The sequence below is a fragment of the Orycteropus afer genome, unplaced genomic scaffold (genome assembly GCF_000298275.1).
Source record: "Orycteropus afer afer isolate SDZICR_OR568_19922 unplaced genomic scaffold, OryAfe1.0 scaffold00080, whole genome shotgun sequence".
NCBI lineage: Eukaryota > Metazoa > Chordata > Mammalia > Tubulidentata > Orycteropodidae > Orycteropus > Orycteropus afer.
Window position 1 is genome coordinate 3,838,371 of NW_006921667.1, and position 21,421 is coordinate 3,859,791.

Genomic DNA, 21,421 nt, shown 5'->3' on the forward strand with positions numbered 1-21,421 from the left:
ACCTTGACCAGGAGGCTGTCGTTCAAACAGAACAAGGGGACACTACATGGTTTAAAATCAAGAAGGGAGTGTGTCAGGATTGTATCCTTTCCCCATACTTATTCAATCTGTATGCTGAGCAAATAATCCAAGAAGCTGGACTATATGAAGAAAAACGTAGCATCAGGATTGGAAAAAGAATAATTAACAACCTGAGATATGCTGACAATACAACTTTGCTTGCTAAAACTTGAGGCACTTACTGATGAAGACTGAAGAATACAGTCTGCAGTATGGATTACATCTCAATATAAAGAAAACAAAAATCCTCACAATTAGGCCTGTAAGCAGCATCACGATAAATGGAGAGAACATTGAGGTTGTCAAAGAATTCACATTTCCTGGTTCTACAATCAACACCAATTGAAGAAGCAGTCAGGACATTAGACGACGAGTAGCACTGGGAAAGTCAACTGCGAAGGAACTGTTTCAAGTGCTGAGGAGCAAGGATATCTCCTTGAGGACTAAGGTGCGCCTGACACAAGCCATATTTTCAGTCACCTTGTATGCATGTGAGAGCTGGCAATGAATAAGGAAGACCGAAGAAGAGCTGATGCTTCTGAGTTGTGGTGCTGGCAAAGAATGATGAAAGTACCATGGACTGACAAAAGAATAAACAGATCTGTGCTGGAGGAAGTGCAGACGAAATGCTCCTTGGAAGCGAGAATGGCCAGACTTCGTCTCGCCTACTTTGGTCATGTTGTCAGAAGGGACCATTCCCTGGAGAAAGATGTCATGGTGGAGGGTCGACGAAAGAGGGGAAGGCCTTCAACGAGATGGAATAACATGGCTGCTGTGACGATGGGCTCAAGTATAGCAAGGATCATGGAGCTGGCGTGGGATCGGGCAGTTTTTCATTCTGCTGCGCATGGCGCCGCTATGAGTCGGAAACGACGTGACAGCACCTAACAACAACAACAACTTTGGATATGTTATCAGGAAGGACCAGTTCCTAGAAAAGGACTTTATGCTAGTGTGGTAGGGAAACAACTAACCTAGATTCAAAACATGTCCTATAGAGAAGCTTTTACTAAGTCTTAGGACAATGACAAAACAAAGACAAATACACAGGATTAAGGAAACTATCAGCACGTAGAGAGCACAGGAAGCCAAATGGCATTCCCTTATGTCTTTCTTTCTCTCTTTCTTACTTCCTTCCTTCTCTCTCTCCCTTCCTTCTTTCCTTCCTTCTCTCTCTCTATTATGTATTTCTTTATTTAAATCCTTTTGCCAGGGTACTTTTAAAATTATCAAAAAGGCAAAATAATGATATATAACTAGAGTTTCCAAAAAAAAAAAAAAGAAAAGAACTAATCAAAATATTGCTAAACTATCCATGTGCTGAGGTATACTTTGGAGCTCTGGCAGCACAGTGCCTAAGGCATGTGACTACTAACCAGAAGGATGGTGATTCAAACACACCAGCAACTCCATGGAAGGAAAACTGGGCAATCTTCTTCCATAAAAATTTACTGCCTCAGAAACCCAATGGGGGTTACTTTAAGTCAGAATCGACTGAATGGCAGTGGGTTTGGTTTTTTTTTAAGACATACTTTATCAATCACCTACATTCTCTCACCAAATGTTACTACCACAGAACCCCAACTGTGAGCCTGAGTACAAATTTACTCCTACTAAGTAACAAACCATGTTGGTAATTCTTACACATTATATCTATCTGTGTGTGTATATAAGCATATATGTACTTAAATATACTGAAATGGAGAATAATATCATTAAGAGCATTAGCAATGATAACAACAAAGTTAAAGAAAAGCAGGATTTAAGAATGTCATCTTTAATTAGTTTCTAGGAAAGAAGTATATCAGAGTGATAGGAAGAATAGAGGTTATGGAATCAGTGTAGGACTGTGCAGTAGAAAAGTATACTTTTATAGCAGAAATAAACTACTAGATTTTAAGTATTAGATGAAAGCATTTCATTTTTCCCAATCAAAACTTTTCTACCAAGAGATCACAGAATGAAACATATAGTGGGGCTGGGGCAATGGGAAGGATGGTCATACAATGTATTTTAAATAGAGGGTAGCAGGTAAAAAAAAAAAAAAAAAAAAAGATGTGTAAAACAAAGATGAGAATATAAGGGGACAGGGAAACTAGATTAATAGAAACAGAACAGGCAGAACAGAAATAAAATGAGAATGTTCAGATATCGTGAAGAATGCAACCAATGTCACCAAAGAACTTGTGTAGAAATTGTTGAATGGGACTTAAAATGCTGTGTAAACATGCACCAAATTTTTTTTTTTCATTTATTTAGGGAAAAAAAAAAAAAAAACCTGGCCTGTTTGGGAAATTTAGAAGCATCTTGGGGACAATGAAGTATAATAAACCCAGGGCAGGGGGAACAACTAAACCCAAATCCACTGCCATAAAGTTCATTTTCAGTCATAGCGACCCCCATTGGGTTTTAAAGGCTGTAAATCTTTATGGAAGTAGATTGCTTCATCTTTCTCCAGCAGAGCTGCTGGTGGGTTTTAACAGCCAACCTTCTAGTTAGCAGCCAATTGCCTTTCCCAGTATTCCACCAGAGCTCCTTATGAGGGATAACAGGTTTGGACACTGGAGAAGCAGTCTTAACTTTGGGGTCTTGCAGCAGTTGAAAACAAAAACAAAAAAAGGTCATTATTCCCTAAATAATAGGGAGCCAGAGGTAGGAGTCATATGATCAGAACAGCCCCCCCCCTCTGCCTCAGACTGTCTCTCCATCTTTCTCTGCCTCTGACTCTATGGCCTTGTGCTTTCTTATTTTCCTTTAATTTTGGTGAAAATTTACAAAGCAAAACAAACACCCACTCATCAATTTCTACATGCACAACTCATTAGCACTAGTTACATTCACGTAGTGTCCATTCTTCCTATCTCTACCCTCGTTGTGTAATCACCACTGACTTAGAGTTAGTAACTCCTCATCTCGTCCTCTGTGCCCTGTGACTTCTTAAGACTGTTGCATGGAATGCACTTGTGACCCCTAAGCCCAGGAATGCTGAGCTGTCCAGATGCAAACCTGAGCCTGGAGGGAACCTGTGACTCTACGCCCCCACGACAGCCCGGTCCCATCAGCAAGATGGATGGAATGCAGGTCATAGTTGATCAGATCTTGTGTGTGTGTGTGATTTGGGTGAAAGTCTACAGAGCAGATTCACTTTCCATACAGCAGTTTACACACTTTATCTCATGACAGTGACTACAATTTACCCCAATACAATAGCTCACCTCTCACTTTCTCCCGATAGTTACCTGTTCCGTGTCCATCCCTCCATGCATGCACTCCTGCCTCCTGGAGCTGTCTTCCTGCTCATAAACAGCCCTTCTTTCTCCCATGATTGCTCTTCTCCAAGGAGTGCATCTACCTCAGGTAAATGTTCAACTCATATGCCTGTCCCCTGCCCAGGTGGAAGCCACAGTTGTGGGTTCAATTCTAGACTTGAAAGGCAGCTAGGGGCCATAGTCTCAGTGGTTCCACCAGGATCTATCAGACTAGCAAACCTGGTGTCCCCCCTTTGTTTTTCCCAAATGATTTTGAGTTTTATGATCAGAACCATTCTTAAGGAACCATGGTGTTACGCAGTAAGCAAGACTCCAGAAATGGAGACAATCAAGACAGCAGGAAGGGTAGGACAACCTGAGGAGAATGACTGTTGCAATGCACCAGGTGCAAAGTGGTAAGAACTAATGGAAACTGAGAGCAGATTCTCCTGAGCTGCCCTTAATCATAAGGCAACACTGACTGTATATATAGCCACTGCCTTCTTCTATCTACCACTTCTAGGAATTGGGAGAACAAGTTTCTTTTAGTTTTGGTGGTAACAGGTTGCTTTTTTGGAGTTAATCACAGCGATTCCCAAGGCAATAAAGACCTTTGAGCTCTATGAATTAACATCATTCCCTACAACTTATGAACCTTTTAAGAGACAGAACGATAAAGACAAATACAAATAGGAATTCATTAACATGGGAAAGATGGTCCAAGATGAATTCACTTGTGGTAATAACACAAGTTAATTTCAAGAAACATGACTTAAGAAAGAACACAATTGGATAAAATGATTGAATCAAAGGTGTATATAAAATAGAATACCTAAAAATTTTTAAATTTAAATATTATGCACACGGCTGTTTACTTGAGGCCCCGATGGACAAGCACATTTATATACAGATCAGAGCTTGACCATAATGTAAACAAGGAAGAGACAGAGGAGAAAGACTTAGAAAAATACACAAGATTTAGACGAATGGACACAGAAAACAAATGGCAATACAGATGACAATGATAAAAATGAGGACATGTGGGTAAGCTGGACCTACCATAACGAACTAGCTTAACATTTCTAATTCAGCTTTTCCTATTATCCTTAGTCTTTTCATCTAATCCTCCAGCTTAAGAAAAGAGATGGACCCTTTTCCTTATTAATCCTCCACTCTTTCTGGAGCCTGGAAAGTGCAATGACTAAACCCTTCGTTGCTAACAGAAAGGTCAGTAGTTCAAACCCACCAGCGGCTCCACAATAAAAAAGACCTGATGATCTGCTCCTGGAAAGATTTTGGCCTAGGAAATTCTATGGCACAGTTCTAGTACATCCTTAGGGGTTACTATGAGGCAGAATCAACACAATGGCATTTAATAACAACTACTCTTTCTTGCCTCATGAATTATCTTCCTTCTATTTTTAAATCCAGCTTTGCTAGTGCAAACACCCAGTTGCCAAGTCAAAAACAACTCCTGGCAAACCCACATGTGTCAAATCAGAGCTGTGCTCCACAGGATTTTAGTGGCTGATTTCAATAAAGCAGATCCCCAGGTCTTTCTCCTGAGCTGCCTCTGGGTGGACCAGAAACTCCCACTTTTCAGTTAGCACAAATGGTGCGTTAACCATTTGTCCCACACAGGGACTCCTAGTGGACCCTCCCTTTACAAGTATCCACTAGTGTCCCCTATGATAAAGGGAACACTCAAAATGACTCTGATGTTTCCTTTCATATACCACTTTATTACTCATTTATTTCTCACAGAGAAAAAACCATCCCAATAACCATAAACTTCCACTTCTGTGTTGACTGAGCCAGACTTGTCTAAGATATTCATATTTCATGATGATCTCAATCATCAAAGTAATCTTGTTTTCCTAGCTGGTGGGTGGTTCTGGCAAAACCATGCATAATGCTAGCCAATATGAGAAGACAACCATATGAGGGAAAGTCCTACAGAAAAACACTATGCTTTTTTTAAAAAAAAAAGTTTCTTCATCTGGACATTATCTAATTAGTGAGATACTTAGCTATTGCCAGCATGGGACCAAGAGGAGAGCTAGCAAAGGACAAGACAACAGGAAGAAAACAGTGGAGTTTGAAGACAGAAATGATCTGAGTCCTTGATGACATAATTGAGACACCGAAGTAACTCAAACTAGACTTTTCCATCTTGTTTAAGCAAGCCGAGTCCGTGTTTTAACTCCAAGCAAAGGCATTTGAACAGATTCATCCATCAGTCAAGAGGTCTCTCATTAGATCTAAAATAAAATACTCTTACTTTGAATACACCTTAAGAAGTTATTTGAAGGACTTCCAGTAAGATATAGGAATAGGCAAACAAGCGACAACAGACCCTCTTCAACAAAGAAAAGAAAAACCAATTGACAGAGATACAGAAGATAATCCTGGAGCCCTGAACTTTGAAAGTGGATTAGGCACCAACTAGTAGAAAAACCTGAACGAAAGAGTGAGTACAGACACAGTCGGAGCGGCGGACTGTCAGCTACTCTGATGGGACCAACAGCCTGAATATTTCCAAGTTGTGTTGGGACTTGAGAATTGACCTCAGGATCAGCCCTAGTCACCAAGGGCTGCAGGTGACTACTGCGCTGGTGGCCTATGACTAGGAAGGAAAACAGCAAGGAGGGAGACAACTTGAGCTGTTGACTTTCTGCTGTCCAGAGGGTGCAGCCATTTTATTTGTTTACATGTGGCAGCCATTTTGAATATATACAAGCAGTGGCCATTTTGGATATTTGAAGTGATAGCATTCTCATTCATATTCCAGGGACCTAAGAACAGGCTCTGTTTGCCAAGGTCGGCAGGGACATACGAGAGGCTGACAATAGGGAAGGAGACAGGTGGTGAGTGTATAAGTGCTGTCAACTAGCAAATAGAGGAGAACAGTGCCCTCCTTGAATAGATAACAAACAAAACAAAGAAAACGAAAATCATGGGCAAATCACTCCAACACAGAATCACCAATTAAATATAAACACTAAAGATCACAATACCTTGGAGACAAGAGAGCATCACAGTCCACACAAAGAAGCAAGATAAAATGGGAGAAACAAGGGACCAGAATACAGACCCAAAACACATCCCTGAGGAAGATGCAGCACTGGAACTCCCTGATAAGGAATTCAAAAGAATTATGTTTAGGTATCTTCAACGAATGGAAAGACACATCAAGGAAAACAGAGAAAACCCTAGAACAATTTTGAAAGACAATACAAGAACAAAATGACAAAATAAATGAAAAATTAGAAATGATACAAATCTACACATAGAGATCCAGAAGATTAATACTAAATTTTATAAATAGGTAAGACATTGAATGGGCAAAGCAGCAGAACTGAATCAATGGAAGGCAGAATTAGGGAGACTGAAGGCAAATACCTGAACACTTCTTTGGAAAGGGATAAATCAGAAAAAAGATCAAAACAAAATGAAGAAAGCCTTAGGTTCATGTAGGATACCATCAAAAGGAATAACCTATGTGTAATCGGAATTCCAGAATAGGAAGAGAGAAATAAAACCAGAGAAAATTGTTGAAGATTTGTTGGAAGAGAATTTTCCTGATGTGATGAAAGATGAGAATATATCCATTCAGGAAGTCCAATGAACTCTAAACAGGATAGACCCTAAAAGAAAATCATCAAGACATATCATCATCAAACTCACCAAAACCAAAGACAACAATCATGAGAGCAGCATGGGAAAACGAAAAGTTACCTTCAAGGGGCAACCAATAAGTCTAAGATCGGATTTCTCGACAGAAACCATGCAAGTGAGAAGAGGATGGGATGGTATATATAAAACCCTGAAAGAGAAAAATTTCCAACCAAGAATTATGTACCAGCAAAACTGTCCCTCAAATATGATGGTGAAGTTAGGACATTTCCAGATAAACAGAAATTAAGGGAATTTGTTAAAACCTGACCAACCTTACAAGAGATACTAAAGAGAGTCCTTTGGACAGAAGCAACAACAGCCAACAACAACTGACCATTAACACACATGATGATATAACCCTAAAACCAACCCAGCTATGGAAGTATCCCAAGTAAACAAGCCTACAAGATTGTAAACAGGGAACCAAAGACATCAATCGACAAATGAGGAAAACTACAAACCAAAAAGAGGGAAAAAAACCTGTCGTTACAGAATTTCTAGATGGTAGGAAAGTCCAGACAACTACAAGATAGAACAGACTGTTCTAAAGTTGGGAAGAAAACTATAAATCACGGGTAACCTCAAAGAAAAATGATAAACCTTCACATCAAAAAAGAGGACCAGCATAAATATTCAGCAAATACTAAAAACAGCAATGAAGGAAGTATTAACACAATTCATAAACAAAACGAGCTCAGCATAGAAAATCATATGGAACAAAGAAATCCACAACACGAAAAAGCACATAACAAAAATGACAGCAACAAATTCTTATGTGTCGATAATTACATATCTGGCAAGGGATTTATCTCTAACATTTATAGCGGGAGAGTGGATGACCAAACTATGGTACATACACATACTGGAATGCTATGCAGCACTAAAGAATAACGTAGAGTCTGCAAAACACCACATAACATGGATGAACTTGGATAACATTATGCTGAGTGAAATAAGTCAATCACAGAAGGACAAATACAGTATTAGTTCATTGTTGTGGAGGGTCAAGGAAAGGTTTATGTATGGAGGGAAACTTTCTTTGTTGGTTGCCGGGGGTGGGAGGGGAGGGAACAGTGCAAAAAACAAAACAAACAAACAAAAAAACGCATTGACCTATGTCACTTTAATTTTGTGTATTTCACTGTACATAAATTATATGTCAATAAAATGCATTAAAAAAAGTTATTTGGAAGTTTTAAACATCGTATATTATTTTACATCACAAACAGCCTAATTCTGAAAGGTACATCAATCAGCTCTAGTAAAAACATAAAGATCAACAATATACTTTCATAAAAAAAGAATCAGTTAATTTCATTCCAAATTTTATTTATGAAAACTTACAATGGAAGGAGAATGAACATGCTTAGAGTGTAAAGAAAGAAAACTAGGTAAGTAAAAGAAACTATTGGAAATTTAGAAATTTTCCTATTTTATTTCCTTTGTGAATAAAGAAAACTATTTTTTAAAATAAATTATATATGCAGCCAAAACCCTTTCTAAAAGGTGACAATAATAGGAAAAAAGTAAACTGATAAGTAATTTAATTATGTGATGGTATGAAGGCTATTACACTGGAATGTTGCTGAATGATTTACTTACTGGACTCTCCTGGCAGAGACAACCAAGAAGCAGTGCTGTATATGAGGCCACGATGCAGTCTTCCATGTGTTTGCCAGCATGCTGAAGGGCTGAGAACATTTAAAAAAAATTCTGTAACAGTACCTCCAAAAATAAAGCCCCACCAAAATCAGTAATTCTGTTGGTTATCTTTTCTTCAAAATTACTAAACACCAACAAACAATGCTTGGATAACTGGATATTCACATGCAAAAGAATATCTATTAAAAATTAATTCAAAATAGAAGACAGGCCTACATTTAAGAGCTAAAACCAAAAAAACTCTTAGAATAAAACAGAGCAATAAATCTTCATGGCTCTGGGTTAGGCAATGGTTTCTTAGATACAGCTATAAAAGCAAAAATGATAAAAGAAAGAAACAGATAAATTGGGTCTCATCAAAGCTAAAAACCTATTTGTTTCAAAAGACCCCGTCAGACCCACAGAAATGGAAAACACACTTGCAAATCATGTAACTCATAAGGGACAAGTATTGAAAATATACAAAGAAATCTTACAACCCAACAAAGTAAAGAAAATTAATTCCACTTTAAAATTTAAAACGGGAAAAGGATTTGAAGAGACATTTCTCCAGAGATATGCATATCATCAGTAAGCACAAGAAAAGATGCTCAACATCAGTAGTCAAGAAATTACAATGAGATACCACTTCATACCCATTGGCATGGTGAAGAAAAAAAAAAACTAAAAAAGACAAATTATAACAGATAGATAAAGATGGGGGAGAAAGTGAAATCCCTCAGATACTGCTGGTAGAAATGCAAAATAGTGCAGCCATTATGGAAAACAGCTTGTTCATTCATCAAAATGTTAAACATACCTTACCATATAACTTAGCAATTTCACTCCTAACTAGATACCTAAGAGAAATGAAAACATGTATCTACACAAAAACTTATACACAGATGTTCACAGCAGCAATATTCATAACAGACAAGTAAAGGCAACCCACATGTCCATTAATTAATTACTGAGTAACAAAATGTGCTACACATATACTATGGATTATTATCCAGCCATAAAAAGGAATGAAGTACTGACATATATACACAACTTAGAGGAACAATGAAACATTACACTTAGAAGTATATCCCAAAAGACCATATATGATGTATGACAGCATTTTTATGAACTGTCTAGAATAAGGCAAATCCATAGAGATAGAAAGTAGATTAATGGTTGCCAGGGGTTGAGGGAAGAAAAAATGGTAAGCAGCTGCTAATGAGTATGACGTTTATTTCTGAGGTGGTATTAGACAGCAGTGGAATTAGACAGCCAGGTTGGCTGTACAAGCTTGTGGAAATACTAAAAACTACTGACTTAATTTTTAAACTACCTGTTAAAAGCATGACTTTTATAGTATGTGAATTATATCTCAATAAAGCTGTTATTTTAAAAAAGGCTGATAAACAACCAAAAACATCATTAAGAAAAATGGAACAGAAGTCTCTTACAATATCAGAAGTAATAACATCAACATAAAAGACAGAGCACATAAAACTGTATGTATTCTAAAAAATGGACAGAAGACATGAATAGACACTTTACCAAAGAGGATATTATTCAGGCAGCCAACAAACACATGGAGAAATGCTCACAATCATTAGCCATCAGAGAGATGCAAATCAAAACAACAATGAGATACCATCTGGCCCCCAGCACTAACAACAGCAAAGTTCAACAAGACAGAAAATAACAAATGCTGGTGAAGATGTGGATAGATTGGGACTCTCATACATTGCTGATGGGACTGTAAAACTATATAACCACTGTGGAAAGCAGTATGGTGATTCCTTAAAAAGTTGGAATTAGAAATACCATTTGATCCAGACATTCCATTACTAGGTATATATCCCAAAAAGAAGTAAGAGCCAGGGCAAGAACAGATACATGCACACCAAGTTTATCACAGCACTATTTACACAACAGCAAAAAGATGGAAACAACCTAGGTGCCCATCAACAGAAGAATGGATAAACAAACTATGGTACATACACACACTGGAATACTATGGAACACTAAAGAATAATGTAGAAACTACAAAACACCACATAACACGGATGAACTTGGAGCACATTATGCTGAGTGAAATAAGTCGATCATAGAAGGACAAATACTGTATTAGTTCATTATTGTAAAAAGTCAAAGAAAGGTTTATATATGGGAGGAAACTTTCTTTGCTGGTTATCAGGGGTGGGAGGGGAGGGGAGGGAACACTGGAGGAAAAAAAAACAACCTCTTTGTATACAACACTGCTGGCGACTACTTCCTACCTGTGTAAAGGTGCATTACTCAAAATTACTTAACTTCAGTGATATTAATTTATAAATGACAATTCTGCAGAACTCATATTAATGGTGAAGTACGAGTTTCTGAGAATAGTAAATACTTATTAAATGTTCAATTAGTAAAGATTAACCCAGTGTATTCCTTATGTAATCCAGTGTATTCACTAATCCAGTGTCACCTACTAGTTAACATTTGAAAATTATTATACTTTATAACAGATGTAGGTTTTAAGTGAGAATGATAAAAGAAAAACTGAAGCACCTTTAGGGGCCTATCGGTAAGTCACTTCTCTTTACAGATGTGTAAGGGAAAGAAAACCCCAAGAAGGCATGTTGTCGATAGAAATGGACTTGGCTAGCGATACTATTCCAATAGAAGCAGCATGCCTTACATTGTACCATCTGCTTCCTGGTTGCTGTAAAATCAGCAAAGAGCTACAAGAATACCGATGTAGCAAAGTCTGCTGCACTGAATGGCAAAGTCCACAAAATAAAAGCAAAATTATTATGACAAGACATAAATTACAACAGGTTCTGAAGAAAAACAAAATCCAGCCATTATTCTCAGTTTATATATGTTGTTGTTGTTGTTATGTGCCGTCAAGTCAGCCCTGACTCATCGCGACCCCTCCTTGGGTTTCCGAGGCAGTATCACTACGGAAGTAGGATTGCCCAACCTTCCTTCCGAGGAGTGGCTGGTGGGTTTGAACCACCAGCTTTCTGGTTAGCAGTCAAGTGCTTTAGCCACTATGCTACCAGAGCTCCCAGTTTATATATACCACTAAAAATAAATATACCTTTATTGAGGTCAAGTTCTTCATCCTCCTCCTCCTTCTTCTGTTTTTCTTCTGTACTGTCAGTCTTTTCAGTTGACACCCACTGTATTTCTCCACTTGTTTCTTGCCATTCTCCACTCTTATCATGCTGAGTGGTAGGCGCATCTTTGATCAATTCATCTGTTTTACTTTCTGCCAACTGGGCTGCTCGCTCTCGCTCAAGGAATAGCTAATAAAAATTATTTTAAAAATCTTATTAAGGAGAAGATTTTTAAAGATTATTAAAAAGAGAAGACTAACCAACATAATAAAACTACATGTAATCAAATATAAGGATCTAACGCTAAGAGGCATGTTGTCTGATAAAAAGGTTATCAGTAAAAGCCCTTGCTCAATATCCTACTGAAAGCCAAAACAAAAAAATGCTGCTAGAGTACAACCAAGTAAATCAAGCATATTTATTAACAACGTAGGTACTGTATTTGCAAGAACAAGTCTCAACTTCCTTTACTCTGGATAGGGTTGATAGGAAACTCAAACCAAATATACAAACCTGATTTTCCCTGTGCCGGTAAAGTACTGTTTACATAGGAAACATTTCATATACTTAATGATATGATTTGGTAAAAGCTCCAATTTATTAAAGAAACTTTTATTAGAAAATCAAATTGCCAACCAGATCTCAAAGAAGAGTGGTGTATAAACTTCAATGAAAACATGTAGAAGATTACCCTTCAGAAAATAAAATTTAAGCTTTAAGAACAGCAGTTCTCAAAATTTGTCCAAGAATCTCTGGGAGTCCCCAAGACCTCTTGAAGAGTGAGGTCATAATTACATTAATAATAATAAAACCAAAATATCATAGAATCAATTCCAACTCATGGCAACCCATGTGTTACAGAGTACAACTGCGTTATTAGATTTTCTTGGTTGTGAACTTTTATAGAAGCACATCACCACATCTTTCTTTTGGAGCATCACTGGATGGGTCCAAAGTGCCAATCCTCTAGGTTAGTAGTTGAGTGCAAACTGTCTGTGCCACTCAGGGACTTTAATATTAAGAGGTTAATCTGACTTATTTTATTCTCTCTTGAGTGCTTGATGGACTTTTCCAGAATCTACATCCCATGTTATTACAGCACTGCTCCTAATGGAACAAGTACTTGTGGTTTTAAATTTTCTGCTTTAATTTCTAATTCAGTAAATATCTAAGAAGCATTCAGGCTGTATTTCCTCTAAGACAGATTTGCCCCATTGTTCTGGAAGTCCATGGTATATTCAATATTCTTCACCAACATCATAATTCAGATGTGTCAATTCTTCAATTTTCCTTTTTCATTGTTTAGCTTTTGCATGCATTATGAAGTGAATGAAAAGAACAAGATTTGGGTCAGGCTTGCCTTAGACATCAAAGTGACATCTTTGCTTTCTAACTTTAGAGAAGTCTTTTATAGCAAATTTGCCCAATGCAATAATATACATTTGTTTTCTTAAGTGCTGCTTTCATGGGCAAGAAGAATGAAATCTTTAACAACTTCAATTTCTGCACAATTTATCATGTTGCTGTATATTGATCCAGTTGTAAGGATTTCTGTTTTCTTTATGTCCAGGTTTAATCCATTCGGAAGGCTTTAATCTTTAACCTTCATCAGTAAGTGCTTCAAGTCCTTTTCACTTTCAACAAGCAAGGTGGGTCATCTTCACATGTCAGTCTTAGGCTGGGTTCTCTAGAGAAGCAAAACAAGGTAAGCTTCTATATGAGAAAGAGAGAGGAAGACAGACAGACACAGACAGACAGACACAGGGAAAGAAATTTATCTCATGGAAATGGCTTATGTGGTTGTATAGGCTTGCAAACCCCAAGTCTGTGGGTCAGATGTCAGGATGGAGGCTCTGCCTGACTCACATAGCTGCAGGGGCTGATGAACCCAAGACTGGCAGGCCATACAGTAGGCTGATCGCTTTGAAGGGTGATGAATCCAAAATTGGTAAGATGGCCAGCTGTTGGTTCAGAGGCTGTGAGGGGAACAATCTCAAAATAAGCAGGCAATAAAGCAGGCCACTAGTTCAAGTTCAGGAACTGGAGGACAGAAGATAAAGAGCTAGATGCAGGATCCACAGTGAGCAAAGAGCCTGAGAGATCTGTACCAGGGCATTCATCTCTGAGAGAAGGCCATATCCCTGAGAGAACTTTCACCTGATTGGCTGCTCACAGATCTAATTTTAGAGGTGATTATATCAGATCTCATCATGTAGGGATGAGTACATTATAACTGCTAAACCACTTAGAATTATGTTGTTGTTGTTTTGTGCCACTGAGTCAGACCTGACTCACAGCAACCCCTCCTTGGGTTTCCAAGGCAGTATCACTACGGAAGTAGATTGCCCAACCTTCCTTTAGAGGACTTAAGACTCATAGTCCAGCCACACTGACACACAACCTTAACTATCACACTGCGGTTTTGTCAATGACTCTCTCTCCAATCCTGTTGTCACATTTTTCTTCATATAACCAAGCTTCTCAGATTATTTGTTCAGCAGATAGACTGTATTAGTGAAAGGGTACAACCCTGCTGCACATCTTTTCCAATTTCACCATGTAACATCCTCTTGTTCTGTTTGAATAACTGGCTCTTGATCCATGTACAGATACTGCATGAGCACAATTAAGTGTTTTGAATTCCCATTCTTCTCCCAGTGTTACCTATATTTTGCTTTGATCCACACAGTGAAATGTGTTCACACAGTGGATAAAATACAGGTAAATATTTTTCTGCTATCGTCTGCTTTCATCCGAGATCTATTTTACATCAACAATAAGGAATGAGTATATCAAGTATATAGTTAAGCGTAACTAAACAATTCATGTTCAATACCCTCTTCTGAATCTGGCTTGAGCTTCTGGCAGCTCCGTGTCAATATATGGCTGCAGCTTGTACTGAGTATCTTCAGCAAAATTTTGCTAGCCTATGGTATTATTGGATAATTTCTGCATGTCTTTTGATCACCTCTCTTTGGAATAGGCACAAATATGGATCTCTCCCAGTAGTATGGCCAGGTAGCCATTTTCCAAATTTGACATACATGAGAAAGCACTTCCAGCTTTGCATGTTTGATGAAGTATCTCAATCAGTATTCTACCAACTTCTGGAGTCTTGTTCTTTTGACAATGCTTTCAGTGTAGCTTGAACATCTTCCTTCAGTACCACTGCTTCTTGATCATATGCTACCCTCCTAAAATGGATCAACGTAGACCAATTCTTTTTGGTACAATAACTCTGTATTACTTCCATCTTCCTTTGAAACTCCCTGCATTGTTCCTATTTTTCCCATAGAATTTTTAAGTATTGCAACTCAAGGCTTGAATCTTCTCTTTAGTTTTATTCAGCTCGAGAAATGCCTATTATGCTCTTCTCTTTTGGGCTTTTAACAAGTTATAATACTGTACCTTATTTTTGAGCTGCCTTTTGAAATCTTCAGTTCTTTTACTTCATTATTTCTGCTTGCTTTAGCTACTCTGCACTCGAGGAAATTTAAGGTCTCTTCTGACATACATGTGTGAACTATTATTTAGGAGAACACCAAAGGTAGATTGGAATCTATTAGACTGGCAAAATTGAAAAACCGTAACACTCAATATTGGCAACAATATGGAAAACCAATAAGGACTCACATATAGTTTTATTAGGAAATATAAACTCAGGGAAAAGAGCTTGTGTTTCTGGTGATGGAGGTTGGGGACACCTATTTTAAGCACACATACTCTGCCCAATTCCTACTTCAGGAAATTACCTATAGGCACATACAGTCTCAAGTATGGTACTAGAGTATTATTTCAGTTAACTATTGTAGCAAAACAAAACAAAAGGAAACAATAAAAAAAAGTCTATCAAAAAAGGCTATGGCTATTGATACTTCAGTGTAACTCAATTCATGAGATTCATTTTCTTGGTCCAAAGGTTTAGGGTCATGGCTTTATGGGTCTATCCAGTCAACTGACCTAATGCTGTTTTTTAAAGTTTCTATTCTATCACCAAATTCTGGGAGTATCACCTATGGTCTTCAAAGCTTATGAAAGGCCACCCAAAATATAGTAATTGGTCTCTATTCACCTGGAACATTACAGAGACCCAGGAATTGAGGGAAATAGGGTGCAAGTTAAACGGCCTCCATAAACTATGTAATCAACCTCCATTAACATAAGACTTGAAGAAATGGCTGGTTTCCAGCTATCATTACTGAATGTTTTGATCAAGGATCCAACAAAAACTGGATCTTGATCAAAAGGAGGAAAAAGTGTGCAACAGAACTTCAAATTCTCATTGGAAACCAGACTAAGGAGACACACTGAGACTCAAGGATTTCCCCAAAATGTCTAAAAATAACTTTTAAGCCTTAAACTGAAACTATCACATAAAGTCATCTTTAAACAACAATTTACCTCATTTAATAAGGAATAGTCTCCTTAAGCATCATACTCTATTTTAAAGAATTATCTACATGGGATTAAATGGACAACAATCTAAAACAAAGACAAGAACTTTAACCTAAGTTAACAGTGGTTAAGACAATATGGGCAGAGTAAGGGAGACTACCGGTAACACAATGTGCAGTGTGTAAACACTGTCAATAGACTATACATTAAAAACTGTTGAATGGGTGTTTTGTCATATATTTTCACCCCCCAAAATATATTTTTTTAAAGTCAGAAAAGGAGTGGTTAAATAAACTATAGACTATAATGTAGTCATTATGGAGAATAACATAAAAAACTCAGTACGACAAAGAAAAAAAGCAATATACACTGATCAGGTATGCATACTAAGATGCTATCTATACAAAAAATATTGCATATATATGTTTGTCACACAACAGTTAAGCACTTGGCTGCTAAATGAAAAAGTTGGAGGCTTGAACCCACCAGCAGCTCTGCAGAGAAAGACCTGGGAATTTGCTTACATGAAGATTACAGCCAAGAAAACACTATGGGGCAGTTCTACTCTGTCACATAAGATCACTATGAATCAAAATTGACAACACTCAACAACAACATATATAAACACTCATTTCTCAGGAAGGACATACAAAAAAAAAAACTACAAGTGGTTACTTTTTAGGAAATGGCACATGCATTTAAACTTTTCTGAAGTTTTTTGTTTTTCTTACTGTGTGTTTGATTTTTAAAATAAACTGCTGTAGGGTGGTATCCTAAAAGACAAGTAGCCTCTGAGTATGTACTAAATACTCTTGTTGTTTTATGTTTTTGTACAGTGCACCCACATAAATAACATGCTCAAGGGGGCTGTGAGGCTTGCATGTGTAACATGCACATTATTTGTGAAAACATACAGTAGTCCCAGGTCCATCAGTAGAAAAAATTGAGACTATCTCTGATACAACCTTCTGGATCTTTTGGAATATAGAGATGGCTAGTGCAAATTAACTACTACTATGTGAATAAAGAAAAGAGGTCTGGTGCTATAGTGGGTAAGGTATTTAGCTGCTAACCAGAAGACTGGGCGTTCAAACACACCAGATGCTCTGTGGAAGGAAGATAAGGAAGGCAATCTACTTCAGTAAAAATTTACAGTCTTAGAAACCCAATGGGGGTCGCTATGAGTTGGAATCAACTTGATTGTAGCAAGTTTGATTAGTTTTTGATATCTACACAATGGCATACTATTGAGCAATAAAAAGGAATGAATAAGTATAACAACCTGCATAGATCTCAAGGACATAAGCTTGAGGTGAAAATAGTCAATCTCAAAAGATTACACACTATTTAATTCCATTTACATAATTTTCTGGAAATGACAAAACTATAGAAATGAAGAAGAGATTAGTGGTTGCCAGGAGATGGAGAGGGCAAATAGGGTGAATAGTGAGTACAACTCTTTTGTGGTGATGGAACAATTCTGTGTCTTAATTGTGGTGATAGGTGTATGAATCTATGCACAGGATAAAATTTATATAGATGTATACACATCTATAAATAAATGCAGGTTAAAAAGTGATACTGAGTAAGGTCTGTACTCTAGTTGGCAATAATTCCTGGTTTTGACTGTACTACAGCTATGTTATTGTGCACTGTTGAGTCAATTTGACTCAGAGCGACTCCATATGACAGAGTAGAACGCTAACCTTTACCAAACATATCGACAGGCCTTTTCTCCCACGCTGGTGAGTTCAAACTGCTAAACTTAAGTTAGTAGCCAAGCACTTAACCACTGCACCACTCCAAACCAAACTCACTGCCGTTGAATCATTTCAACTCATAGCAACCCTTCCTTGGGTTTCTGAGGCAGTATCCCTATGGAAGTAGATCGCCCAATCTTTTTTCTGAGGAGGAGCTAGTGGGTTTGAACCTTCAGCTTCTGGTTAGCAGTCAAATGCCTTAGGCACTATGCCACCAGAGCTCCCACTGTACCACTTTGCTGCTGTTGTTATGTGCCGTTGAGTCAGACATGACTCATAGCAACCCCTCCCTTGGGTTTCCGAGGCAGTATCACTACAGAAATAGACTGCCCAACTTTCCACTAGGGGTCCTTAATATAGCTAGGTATATCTGGGAGCTCTGGTAGTGTAGTGCCTAAGGCACCTGACTGCTAACCAGAAGGCTGATGGTTCAAACCTACCAGCCACTCCTCACAAGGAAGGTTGGGTGATCTACTTCGGTAGTAATACTGCCTTGGAAACCCAAGGAGGGGTCACTATGAGACATGTCCGACTCGATGGCACATAACAACAACATATATGTCACCATTAGGGGGAGCTGGAAGAAGGGTGAGATTCTTTGTACTACACTTTTGTAACCTCCTGTTAATCTATAATCATTTCAAAATAAGAAGTGCAAAAGCAACAACACATTACATAGGAAAGGCATGCCTCTTTTAACATTTAGAAAAATAAATGTGTGAATCAGTTCTATCAAAAAATTAAAAGACTTGAATCCCTAAATGACAGCTGAAGATCAAAAAAAAGTTTACTATTACCAATCACTGTTACTAATTACTGTTACTAGTTTACATTAACTGTTATTAATAAGTTACAATTTCTCACTGGTTTCACATATAATTTCCCATTTTAAATAACTAAAGACTAACATTTCAAGGCTATTCAAGATGAGTGTTCTGAATCTCAGGGACAAAAGCCCAGGGATTACTTCCTATCCAAAGTCCACTCTCTATTATACATAATGGAGAATAACAACACAGGATAACGGAAAATGACTAAATAACTCAAATGGTCTTATCTCAGCACCTCTCTTACTCAGCCATTTTGTCCTTTTCCAGAATGGCTAAGGAATAGGTAGCAAAAGGTTTCTATTTTTTCTGTGGTTTATAGGCCTACCATGTTCCTGGACACAGAACAGACCACTTAATAAATTCTGGAGGATTTGAACAGGGTAGCATGCAACTTAGTGTGAATTCCTAATTCGTTATCAACAATCTACCTGTCCCTCCTCCCCATGCCCCCGTAAATTGACTTTTTAATTATGGTAAATAATATAACAAAAAATTAGCCATCTTATCAATTTTTAAGTGTATAAATGCACTGATAACCTTTGATTCATTAAGCATATATTCCCTGCAAAACTCAAAATCATAAAAAAAGATCAGGTTTGCTGGTCTGACAGAGCCTGGTAAGAACCTTGAGACTATGGTCTCTAGTTACCCTTCAGGTCTGGAAGTGAACTCACTCTTGTGGCTTCCAACCAAATAAAAAGACAGGCATACGGGCTGAATATTTTTATCAGGGAGGTACACTACCTGGAGTGATCAATCATGGGAGAACAGAAGGGCAGTGTTTGCACAAGGAGACAGCAGGCAGGGGACAAGAGTGCAAAGGAGGGAAGGACACAGGGAAAAGGTAACTATGGGGAGGAAGTGGGAAGAAAGCTGTTACACTATGGGGAATTGCAGTCAATGTCACGAGACAAAATGTGTATGAACTGCTGTATGGAAAATGAATTTGCTCTGTAAACTTTCACTCAAATCACAATAAAAATGGAAAGAGTTTCCTCCTCCAGCAAAGACAGTTCTTATCAAAAAAGAAAAACAAGGGAGAGAAAATGTGAAACCAATAAAGGAAATGGACAAATGTCAGTATAAATTGTTTTTTACCTGCACTAAAGCCTGAACAGCATGAACTTGTCCAGCTATCCTTAAACTATCATCTCCATCTTCACTACAGAAGGAAGAATCAAAAGAACATGACGTTTCCATGTTGACGAGACAGTGCCGATTCCGAGCACTGTACTCTACTAGATTTATCAGCAGACCTAAGCCCTACAAAAATGAAAAGATGCACATTTCACAAATGAGAATTAAAAACAAATGAATGCAATACATAAAATTTTTATTGGCAGCTAGAAACCAATTCATTGTTTTGACATCTGTAAAGTGGTTTTAAAAAAACAGTAAAATACTATCTGATAAAGAATAATTTCTTTAATTCACTATACTTTATTCTCATATTTTTATAATTTTTTACTTAAAGCCTTTCACTGCTCTCTTTTGTACAGTAAGAGGTATGTTCATGTGTAATTCAAGGTAATAACCAAAAAGGTATTAAACCGTTAGTTCTTAAACCCAAACTAAGAGGAAGTTGTCATCATCTTAACTAGATAAACACCCACTCCTGAAATAGGCATTTCAACTTACCAGCACTCGGATATCAAATCTCTGCTCCTGAGGTAGGTACTTTGGAACCTGAAGCACACAGTTCATTGCTGTGCCAATCAAGCCATCCTGTTCCCCTGTTTTGGTGCTGCCCCATTCTAAAAGATTGGAAGATAAAGTGAGTATCTGTATAGATTCTTCCTAATGTCACTAAACAACCAGTATTTACTGAAAAGGTTAGAAATTGAAAAACAAGAAATGTATAGTTAATTCCTTTATTGAAATACACTGCTGCCTCTACAATATTTTCTAAGTCAAGCTAGTAGGCTAGTTCTAATAACTGGCAATTAAAAAGCAGTGACATCTATAAATGAGTAAGTCAATTACATTACAGCAAAATCACTCCATCAAAAATAAACACACAATATGCAATCAATCACTGAGGAGAAAAAAAAGTAGAAGACATTACTTACCATTATCATTAGTTAAATTGAGCAACACCCCAATGATGGCCCGCATGCAGTCTTCTACTGCTTTGCCCACATGGCTAGTTACATTCTGGTGAGGCAGAGGCTTACTGTCAAGTAGGCATATACTGTTTTCAGCACGATTATACTGCTGAATCAATTTTTCACAATGTTGTAATGCTCTTAAGAGAAAATAAAATGTAGACTATTATACTAAAGAATAAGTTATACTAAGAATTTCTATTTACTTGGGTTTTTACGTTTTATATGTCATAAAGGTCATCATTTTTTTTTCCCTTTAGTCTAGAAGTTATAATATATTAAATAATCAATCATGTATCAAGTTACATCAACTAGCACACAAGGTGCTCTATTTTGTTTTATTTTGGAAAAACCTGGTAATTTAAAAAACTTCTCTAAAAAAAAAATGAAATAAAAACTCATGGCAAAAGTCTCATATACTACCCTACATCTACCACTAGCCCTTTTTCCCCCCAGGAACTGTCCCTCACGTTATCACTCTTTCCAGTACAAAAGGCTCACCATAACCTGTCCCCAGACAGGGTTAAGAGATGATACCAAATACTTCTGAATCTCATTTAAATGTTTTTCATTTAGAATATGCTATCTGAGCAGACACAG

General features: G+C 37.5%; 1 protein-coding gene across 1 annotated transcript in view; it reads right to left on the reverse strand.

The window, feature by feature from the left end:
- Window positions 1-21,421, reverse strand: part of WAPL (WAPL cohesin release factor) — a 145,750-nt gene that overhangs the window by 10,323 nt on the left and 114,006 nt on the right. The window contains exons 12-16 of the mRNA XM_007941431.2: window positions 20,786-20,961; window positions 20,355-20,470; window positions 19,815-19,979; window positions 11,713-11,920; window positions 8,589-8,677 (exon numbers count right to left, since the gene is read on the reverse strand). Coding sequence (XP_007939622.2) covers window positions 8,589-8,677; window positions 11,713-11,920; window positions 19,815-19,979; window positions 20,355-20,470; window positions 20,786-20,961 — 754 coding nt within the window. The remainder of the gene's footprint in view (window positions 1-8,588; window positions 8,678-11,712; window positions 11,921-19,814; window positions 19,980-20,354; window positions 20,471-20,785; window positions 20,962-21,421) is intronic.